Consider the following 10422-nt stretch of genomic DNA (forward strand, 5'->3'; position numbering starts at 1 on the left):
GTTAATTTGTGACGTATACTTTTAGCCGAGTTATACCGGATTCGAATTATTTTCGGGTCAATTATTATCAAGTTATTTGTGGACCATAATCGGTTTGCAACAATGAATATTCGGGTCGGGTTTTATCGGGCTAATCAATTAGGGTCCTGGTCAAGTTCGGGGCTTGGGTCGGGTTACTCGGTCAGGTCACTCAGTATATAGGAGATTGATCACACCCGCAAGCTTGACCTGCAATCTGAATTGAGTCAACCTAATAAATCCCGCCAAAATGTTTATTGTTGGCTTGTTGCACACTGATCACCATTGTCTCTTAATAACTTCGAATTAATTGATTCAAACTTGACCCAAATCCAAAATATCCCGCATCATCTTACACGAATTAACCTGATCAATCCGTTTACCAAACCTACTTACGGGTTTCCTTATCATAAAAAAAAAAGGAGACCAAAGATTTTATTGAGGTAAGACTAAAACGCACATTATCGGCTAGCTTTTCTCATAGTGCAACTAAAACAACCGCGAAAGAAGGAGACCAAAGATTTTATTTCTCACATCTAAAACACATCATGCAATAATTAGATCACTAGATAAAATCTACACTTTACCATAAACGATAAATCTTAGGTAATATCTCAGAATTTGTAGCCTTTTATGACTCTTTGTGCAAATAAATAGTGAATTTAATTACACATTTAACACATTTTTGAAAATAATAATAATACTTTATTAAATTTAATTGATGAAAATGAACAAAATTTAGAGATTAGAGATTAATTGAAGAACATGGGCACTTTTATCCTCTCTAATTTCATACCCATTTCAATTTTGATCATAAAGTTGTTATCTTTAGCATTGATTTCTCATGCAAATGATAATATAACACAAGGGTTTGTGTTAAATGATGGAGAAACCCTAATTTCAAATAATGGGGTTTTTGAATTTGGGTTTTTTAGTCCTCAAAATTCATCATTAAGGTATGTAGGAATATGGTATTCAAATATTTCAATTGATTCAATTGTTTGGGTTGCTAATAGATTATCCCCAATTAGTACTAATAATGGTTCATTAACCCTAGGAAAGAGAGGAAATTTGATGATTTTTGATGGGTTTAAGAAGAAATTATGGTCTTCTAATAGAAGTACTAAAATTGTGTCAACTTTTCATAAAGCAATCTTGAATTATGATGGTAATCTTCAGATTTTAGGGTTTAATAATGTTACCGGGTCGAATATTAGTTGTTGGCAAAGTTTTGATCATCCTACTGATACTTATTTGCCTGGTATGAAACTTCTTGTTAATGAAAATATTGGTGAAGTTCAAGTTTTTCGGTCGTGGACGAGTTTGAGTGATCCTTCACCAGGGAGATTTTCATTAGGTGTGGATCCTAGGGCTGCACCTCAGTTTGTGATTTGGGAGGGTTCGGAAAGGCGGTGGCGAAGTGGACATTGGAATGGGTTGACATTCATTGGTGTGCCTACTATGACTGCTTTTTATAATTATGGGTTTAAGCTTTCTAATGTTGATTCCTTGGGAAATATGTACTTTTCGTATACTCCGTATAATATGTCTAATGCATTTAAGTTTAAGCTGTCTTGGGATGGATATGAGACGTCTTCGATTTGGGTTAATGGTGGGAATGAGTGGAGAACTTCTCAGTATGAGCCTTGTCGTAGATGTGATCTATACAATAGATGTGGGATTTATGGGTATTGTAGAGAGGACGTGAATCCGATTTGTGATTGCATTGATGGGTTTCAGCCTCGGGATAAGGATGAATATAGGAATGGGAACTGGACTGGTGGGTGTGTTAGGAAGACTCAGTTGAGGTGTGAGAAGAATAATAGCAATGTGATTGATAAAGACGGGTTTTTGGAGCTTAAGAGCGTGAAATTACCTGATTTTGCTGGTTTATTGAGGGAATTTGACGAAAAGGGATGTGAAAACCAGTGTTTGATGAATTGTTCCTGCATGGCATATTCGTATGTCAATACTATTGGATGCATGACTTGGAGTGGTGACTTGTTTGATGTTCTGCATTTTCCTGAAGGTGGCAATCAGCTATATGTTCGTATTGCGTCCTCTGACATTGGTACGGCATATCTTTCATGTTTGTTTATTGCAGCGTCTTGAATAATATGCCGAATCTTCTGTTTTTCCCCTCTGCTGGAACCTACAACTTATTGTTTCAGTTTCTGTCACTTTCAAGTTTCAATTACTCGTATGAGTTGGTGCTGACAATTCAATTGTCGAATGCTTCTTCAGATGAACAGGCTGTAATCTGTTTTCCTGTTACTGTGGTATCTGGATGTAGTTTTTTTGGAAGTTAAAAGGAATCACGAGGTAGTGTGCGAGCGATGCTGCATTCTGTCATTGATTAAACGTTGATGTTTGTTTATAATTGTCGGTGCCATCTTTTCACGAACCTGTAAATCAAACTTCGTTGTTGTTACCCGTGTACACGTGGCCCCCAGTACGCCCTTAGTTCGCATTTGCCTCAGGATTCAGTCTGCTGTCTTTTTTGATTTGTATGCTTGTGTATGAACTCACTTAACGTCTGCGACTAGCCTTGTACTCTGAGAATCAAAGTTACGAAATATTTGCTTATGATTCAAACTTGCTACCTGTTACCTATTTTTAATTCTTTACACTGATTTGCAGTTGACAAAGGCAGTTTGTCTGCCGCCACTATCGCAGCTATAGCACTCATCTTGGTGATATTACTTAGTTTAAGTCTTCTGTGTTTCCGTGTCTTCGGCTCCAAACTGAATGGTAAGACTGTGATTTTGTAAATATCGTCATCTTTCAAGTACTGAATTAGGTTGCTCCATTATATCCTTGAATGCCGTGTTAGACAGGGGGTACGCACCTGGAAGTGAAGAATCGAAGTAACGTATTTCTTTCACTCTCTGCTTTTGCAGAGTGGAAGAGAAAGAGGGAAATAGACGACGGATTGAGAATTAGATTGAGGAATAAAGGCCCGGGATGTTCAACAGATATTCAAGGGTCACAGGAAATACTTTGTGAAAATGCACCCGATGTGGCGTTTTACAACTATAATCAGGTTGTATCTTCCACGGATTTCTTCTCCGACAAGAATAAACTCGGGCAAGGCGGATTTGGTCCTGTTTACAAGGTGTGTTCTTCGGCAAAAAAATAAGTTGCATTAACAGAAAAATCAGAACTGCAGTTTACACTGATATTACTCGATTTTGACACAGGGAGTTTTACCTGATGGACAAGAAATAGCAGTTAAAATACTTTCAAGAATATCTGGACAAGGCGTGGAGGAGTTCAAGAACGAGATTATGCTGATTGCTCAATTGCAGCATCGAAATCTTGTCAAAATACTCGGCTTTTCTATGCATGCAGAGGAGAAGATACTGCTTTATGAGTATATGCCTAATAAGAGCCTGGACTGCTTCATTTTTGGTAAATTGTTCTGTTTACCTCTTAAGCTTTATGCAGTCTTGTAGTAGCATTAATAGACTTGGTTAAAGCGACCCGAATTTGAAAGATCAAATTGAAGTAGAGACCAAATTAACCCGGTCTGAAACATCCCAGTTCGGAAAAACCCCATCCGATGGCCCGATTTAAACATGACCTGAATGCTCATAGCCTCATAACCACTAACCCTAAAGTTACACACTTATACACTAGGTAGCATGGACACACCTCTTAATCAGCCGTCCCGTGTCCGACACGGTGTCGGACACCGACACTCGTCGGACACATGCCGAAACGTGTCGGACACCTATAAAGCCATGTCTAACTTTTTACATTTATTTGGGCACGTGTCCGACGCGTGTCCATGGTATTTGGAACATCATTTCGGGCTGTGTTACCCTGACTCTCCGACACGGGTGTCGTGTCTGACGCGTGTCGAGTGTCGGATACGGCTATTTTGTGCGTATTTTTCAATTTTTTGGTCTAAAGTGAAGTGTCAAAGTGTCATGTCGGTATCGGACCAATAGGTGTCGGATACGCGACACAACAGCTAAGTGAAGTGTCGGAGTAACATAGATTTCGAGTGAATGGTGTTCTTTAGACGAGAAATGAGATGCCGAAAGAGATTGATTAGAAGATGAGTTTGGATAGGAAATGAAAATGAGTTACAATTAAGGGCAAGTTTTACCTTCACTTATTTAAATTTAAAAAACGTCTCCCGTGTCCTAAATTTCATGGGATGCCATGTCACGTGTCCGTGTCCGTTTTGGTGTTACCTAGCTTATACATCAGTTATTATCCTGCATTTTCTAACTGTTTTTTTTGTTGTGTTTTTGGCTTGCGCTTTTGAACATAGATCCTGTAAAGAAAGTGCAACTTGACTGGAAAACGCGATTTAGTATTATAGAAGGTATTGCGAGAGGGCTGCTTTATCTTCACAGGGATGCAAGATGTAGAATAATTCACAGAGATTTAAAATCCAGCAACATCTTACTGGATAAGGAAATGAACCCTAAGATTTCGGACTTTGGTATGGCTAGAATATTCGGAGGAGATCAAGACCAAGCTAACACAGACCGAGTTGTTGGAACATAGTAAGCTCTCCTTGTTGAAATCTGATGAGTTTCATTGTTTTATCTGGTTTACTTAACTACTCCACTTTTTGCAGCGGTTATATGTCTCCAGAATACGCGATGGAAGGCTTCTTTTCTGAGAGATCTGATGTATACAGCTTTGGCGTACTGTTGCTGGAGGTTATTACAGGTTATAGGAATGCAAGGTTTCAGTTTGGTGAACACATGAACCTCATTGAATATGTAAGTCGTTTATTTCCATTTTCCGACCCTTCAAAGACTTTACGCTATTCAAAGACGCGGTGATGAGTTTCTAGCATCTGTCAAAAAAAAAAAAAAAAAGTTTCTAGCTAAGAACTTCTAAGTATCCGGAAATTGGCACACACCCAAATGGTTGAACTCGACTATCTTATGAAAAAATTCTCATGCCCGCGAGTTTAAATGAGGTGTCCAAGTGTCGAACTAGGCTATTTTGAAAATGTCCTGTTTTGGGTTCAAAATGAGATGTCCAACTCTCATATCCACGTCACATTATTTTAAGTGTTGGACACGGGTATACAGGGTAATGTGAAGAGTCGAACAAAAATAAGTAGTACGACACACTCAACTAAAACTCATCCTAAGATATCCAGACTTTTGTTCCTAACAAATAGACCTGTCAAACGTGTTGGGCGGGTCGGGTCACAATACAGGCTGGGTCATACGGGTCACGGGTTGGGTTAGGGTCAAAATACGGGTCAAGACATAATTTTTAACGCCTTTTTTTAACCATTTTTTTATCAAAAAAAATATTTTTTTAAAAATGTAAAACATATTTAAAATCAATATTTAATCATATTCAATGTTTACATTAATTATATTGAGTAATTGACATAATTATTAAAATAATTTATTTATTTAATAATTATTTTAATATTTAATATTATAAAAGTTATATAAAATTGACTTTTTAATTGTGTGTATTTTTAAGTAATATAAAAATAATTTTTTTAACTATTTTTTCAAATATAATATATAAATATTAATATTAATATTTTAATAAAATTCTTGATTTACCTTTGACTCAACGGGTCAACCCGTTCGGGTCGGGTCTTGACCCTAAAATAACGGGTCGTTTCGGGTTCGGGTCAAATGCGTCGCCAGGTCAAAATTTTCGGGTCTTGACCCGATAAAATGGGTTTTCGGGCCGGGTCATAATTTAACAGGTCTACTAACAAACAATGGCTATAATGCAGGCATGGCAATTATGGAACGAAGGAAGAACAATCGAGCTAATAGATTCTTCAACCAGTAGTTCATTTCCGAGTAAGGAATTTACAAGATGTGTACATATAGCAATGCTATGTGTGCAAGATTCAGCAGTTTATAGACCTACAATGTCTCAAGTAGTCTTATGGTTGGAAACCGACTCCCCTGCTCTTCCCGATCCTACAAAGCCTACTCTTACATACTCTTCGTCGAGGATATCTAGCTTCATTGATATCGACTGCAAGAAAGGCGTAGTTTGTGAGTCGTCGAATAAGTTGACTATCACCAATCTTATAGGAAGATAGGGCAGTTGCATCAAACCCATTTTCATACAGATTAATACAGTCCCATCTAAACATTTTTTTTGTGCATACATTCTTTCTATAGGTCAGTTTTCTTAGTACCCGCCTACCCGGCCTTCTCGATGAGTATATATTTGGTCTCGGTTTTATCGATTTTTCATGTAGGAAGATTATTTGAAGAAGAATTTTTTGAGATGGAATAAAGGTTACTTGTGCATTTGTATAATAATTCTATTGATTTTGAAATTCAATAGCTTAGTGACCGAGTCAGAAAATAAGATTTGAGCGAAAGGAACAAGGTCACTCGTCCACTTATACTACAAATTGTTAGTTTTTTTTTATACCCTTCATCTCATTTTACCTCAAGGACAATGCTAAGGCGCCACCAGGTGGTACCCAGTCTCGTTACCAGTTACCACCCTCTCACATAGTCACATGTCTCTAGATATATACGTGTTTTTTTTTTAATTTCAGATGATTTGAAGCGGAACTTTGGAGATGGAATGTTTACATTGTTGTAGTGCTTGTTCATTCTATCGATTCTGAAATTCAAACTTAGTGACAGAGTCGGAAAATAAGATCTGAATGAAAGGAATTCGGTCACTCGTTCACTTGTACAAACTATTAGTCTTTTTAACGTCATCTCATTTTACTTCAAGGACAATGCTAAGGCGCCACCAGGTTACTACCCTCTCACAGACCACAGTCACATGTCTTTAGATACGTGTTGCTTTTTTTTTTTTTTTTTTTTTTTCATTTCAGATGATTTGAAGCGGAATTTTTGAGATGGAAAAAAGGTTACTTGTCCACCTGTTCATTCTATCGATTTTGAAATTCAATAATTTAGTGACAGAGTCGGAAAATAAGATTTGAGTGAAAGGAACTCGATCACTCGCCCACTTATACTTAGTTTTTTTAATACCCTTCATCTCATTTTATTTCAAGGACAATGTTAAGGTATCATCAAATGATACCCAATCTCGTTACCACCCTCCCACGTATCTCCAAATACGTGTTGCTATTTTTTAAATTCCATGAATTAGCTTCTTATATTGGTGACAAGGCAAATAATACAAGTAGTGAGATGAATGTACAAGGGACAAAGACTAGTAAGAATTGTGAGTTACTTACGTTGTCAATTTTAATTCTAAGAAATCATGAAAGAATCTTGTCAATTCAGTTGTTTTTTCTTGAAGATATGATTGTAAATGTGTAATTATGAATTGTTCATTTTTGAATAACATGCCAAAAATGACTTTTCAAAGTCCTATTTTTTTTCTTTATCACATGGAATTTTCATGTCCGATTTTGACATCGGTATTCGTTTCTCGAGTCGTAATAGTCGATAAAATGTTTATTAGCAAGGATATTAGCAGATGTCCGTTAGCTCAACTACTGGTGAAGTTATGAAGGATGGTACTTATGATTTGGATTCGAATCCTGTAAGCAACATATTGCCCTTGTGACTAAAAAAACCTAGTAAGGATGTCATGTCTCTTCCTTCTAAATTAACTATTGTCACGGATAATCAAACTCGAGATCTCTGATTAAGATAGATTAACTCCTTAATATATATATAGTTGATTTTAATTTACAATTTTGACATTTTATTCCACACTATAACCTACCTCGGCCGCTTTTTACAAAATTAATATTTGACAAATATAATTGACCCTTCTAGCTTAGATGATGATGCATCTAAGTAAACTACTTAAAAATTGTAGTAAAGGAGATTTGTCCCTCAATTAAAAGACAATGAATGAATAAAAAAAATTAAGTATGCTTACAAGTTGTGTAATGAGAACACAAACTTACATAAGCTGAAAAACATAATCTTCATTTACACACATAGCTTGCTAAATTCCAATTGCATCAAACTATGAAAGTCAAAAAAAAAAAAAAAAAAAAAAAAAAAAAAAAAACTATGAAAGTCCAATGGACAACAAATAAAAAACGATACAAATTCTTGTTTGAGAGTTAAGACGGAATGACAAATAATACTTGTTCCATTAACCTATACTATATAAAGTTATATTTGACTTATTTTATACTTAAAATGGATATATCTCTCTTCAGAGAGACCAAATGAAAAAGAAAAATGAGCTTTACTTAAAAGTTACAGTAATTATTGTGTTAGACTGTTATACAATTGTACAACAGCACGACTCTTTTGTCTATTAAGTGTTGGCTACATCAGTTATTGTAGTAATACGGTTTTATTCTATAATTTGTGTAAATGTGAAAATGTTACGTAATACTACGTAATGAATAAAGTGGAATGCTTTGATCATTATTTAATCATGTTGCCGAGTAGTTTGGTGGATCCTTGACTAATTATATATGGAGATTTATCTTATTTCAAAAGATAATAATAATCTCAATGGAGAATGAAAACAACCAAGTTGTTCTAATTTTCTAATTTAGTTAAATCAATTAAAATGACTATCACATGTATAAATTTAAACGAGTTGAAAAATTTGGAGTTTTTATTATCGTAATTTTGACAAAATGTAGGAATTTAAAAATTCAAAAACTCCATTTCTACATTATTGTCGAAGAAATAAATTCCCTTAAAAGATAGTCACAATAATAAGTCAACCACAAATTCTCATTTGTCACGGTTGTAAATTACAGCGGGATAAATGTGACTATTTTATGATAAAAAAAGAAATGATCATTTTAGGACAAAAAGTGGCCTTCTCAAATAATGATCACTTTCTAATAATAAACTGGTGGTCAATTTCATTCGTCATAATTTATGTCCGTAGCAACTCGCAAGGGAGCCAATTGGTCAATCAAGATAGCTCATAAGTTTTTTTTTCTTTTTTTTTTTTTTTATAAAAAAAAGTGCCGTTGCAAGTGTAATGTATTTTTCAGTCTATTACACATATTCGAGGATTTACTTAATGCGCATCTGGTAAAAAGACGACTCTAAATTCACTCGCTCTCAAAAGAAATAAAATAATCAATCATGACAACTCGATATTTTATTCTTTGGACTGCCCTATAGAACATATATATTGTCTACATGTCTCTATCAAAACTTTCATTCATATAAATCAAATAAATTTGTACAAATATTTAAATGATTGAATGTTTCATAAACTAATTATCTATATAATTATAAACTGAGTTACAGCTAAGAACTCCATTATACGAAAGTGAAATCAATCTTTAGCCGTCGTTGTACTAAAAAGAAAATATTACGGCATAAGATTTTCTTATATAATTACCATTAAATTTGCATTTTGACCTATGTTTTGTAATTTGTTATACACGTAAGACGTGTATGGAATGTCAAAGTCAACAATACGAGTATACACCAAGTTATTGTGTTAAAATTTCAACAAGTTTTCCTACTACCAAATTAGAAATACACGTTTAGTTGGTAAGTGGTAACCATACTAGAAGTAGTAAATTATACGAGTATACACTCTACACTATTTGATGTATAATAACTCCCATCTAATTTGAAAAAATATTACGTCGTATATGTAAGATGCGAGTCTCGCTATTATTTCAATTGTCGTTGTAGGAGATTTCACAAGAATTGAAAAATTTGTTGGAAAAGCGCAGTTAATAATTAGGTAAAATAAATGATCTTTGAAAATAGTAGAAATGACTGTTTATACCAATTAAATAGCTAAAAACAACAATTTTTCCTAATAATTATTTCAGGTTTGCGAGAATTTACGTCAATCAGGTTTTCAAGTCATTTTCGAGTATGTGATTATCAAGTTTTTTAGGGATATTGGTCACTGTGCAACATTACATTCGGGTCAGGGTCATATTGCTTCAACTAATTTTATAATCAGTAGGTCTCCCTTGCGACGGGTCGGATATTGCGACGGGTATTATGTGAGTGGAAATGGGTAGAGGGGACAAGGTGGGCACCCACCCCATGTGCTCTCTCTCTCACCCCCATGGGTTTTGTGTGAGACAAAATGGTACCCGTCGCAAGTTTGCGACGGGTATCTCCGTCATAAGGGAGAATTTGTGTTTTATAATACTCCATGTTAACTGAAGACGTTATTCAGGTGGGGTACCTCATTAAAGAGGTTCATTGATACTTAAATGAATACTAATTAAACAGATTGAAAGTACTATACATATCAACAAAATGCGATGGGGGCGTAATCTTAAAACGGGTGACCTCCTTAAAAGGTTTCCAGAATACATATGAGTGATGATGCCAAAATATGCTGAAAAAGACTCGTATTATCTATGAGTTACATACACAGCCTGTCAAACTACCATGAGTAATGGCTCTCGGTCCAAGATTTGGGTCAGGGAATTACAAATTCAGCCTAAAAATCAAGCTCGGATCTTCATTTTAAACGCCAAATCGAATTATT

The 10422-nt window shown here is 35.2% G+C and overlaps 1 protein-coding gene across 1 annotated transcript; it reads left to right on the forward strand.

Annotated features, from left to right (window-relative positions):
* Nucleotides 1-570: 570 nt before the first annotated feature.
* LOC141592974 (G-type lectin S-receptor-like serine/threonine-protein kinase B120) lies at nucleotides 571-6315 on the forward strand. The gene is made up of 7 exons (XM_074413882.1): nucleotides 571-2089; nucleotides 2659-2769; nucleotides 2919-3133; nucleotides 3219-3429; nucleotides 4301-4538; nucleotides 4613-4760; nucleotides 5753-6315. Exons 1-7 carry the CDS (start codon nucleotides 784-786, stop codon nucleotides 6068-6070), a joined length of 2547 nt encoding a protein of 848 aa, XP_074269983.1. The 5' UTR covers nucleotides 571-783; the 3' UTR covers nucleotides 6071-6315.
* The last annotated feature ends 4107 nt before the right edge of the window (nucleotides 6316-10422 follow it).

Source organism: Silene latifolia, chromosome 7 (assembly GCF_048544455.1).
Source record: "Silene latifolia isolate original U9 population chromosome 7, ASM4854445v1, whole genome shotgun sequence".
NCBI classification, from domain to species: domain Eukaryota; kingdom Viridiplantae; phylum Streptophyta; class Magnoliopsida; order Caryophyllales; family Caryophyllaceae; genus Silene; species Silene latifolia.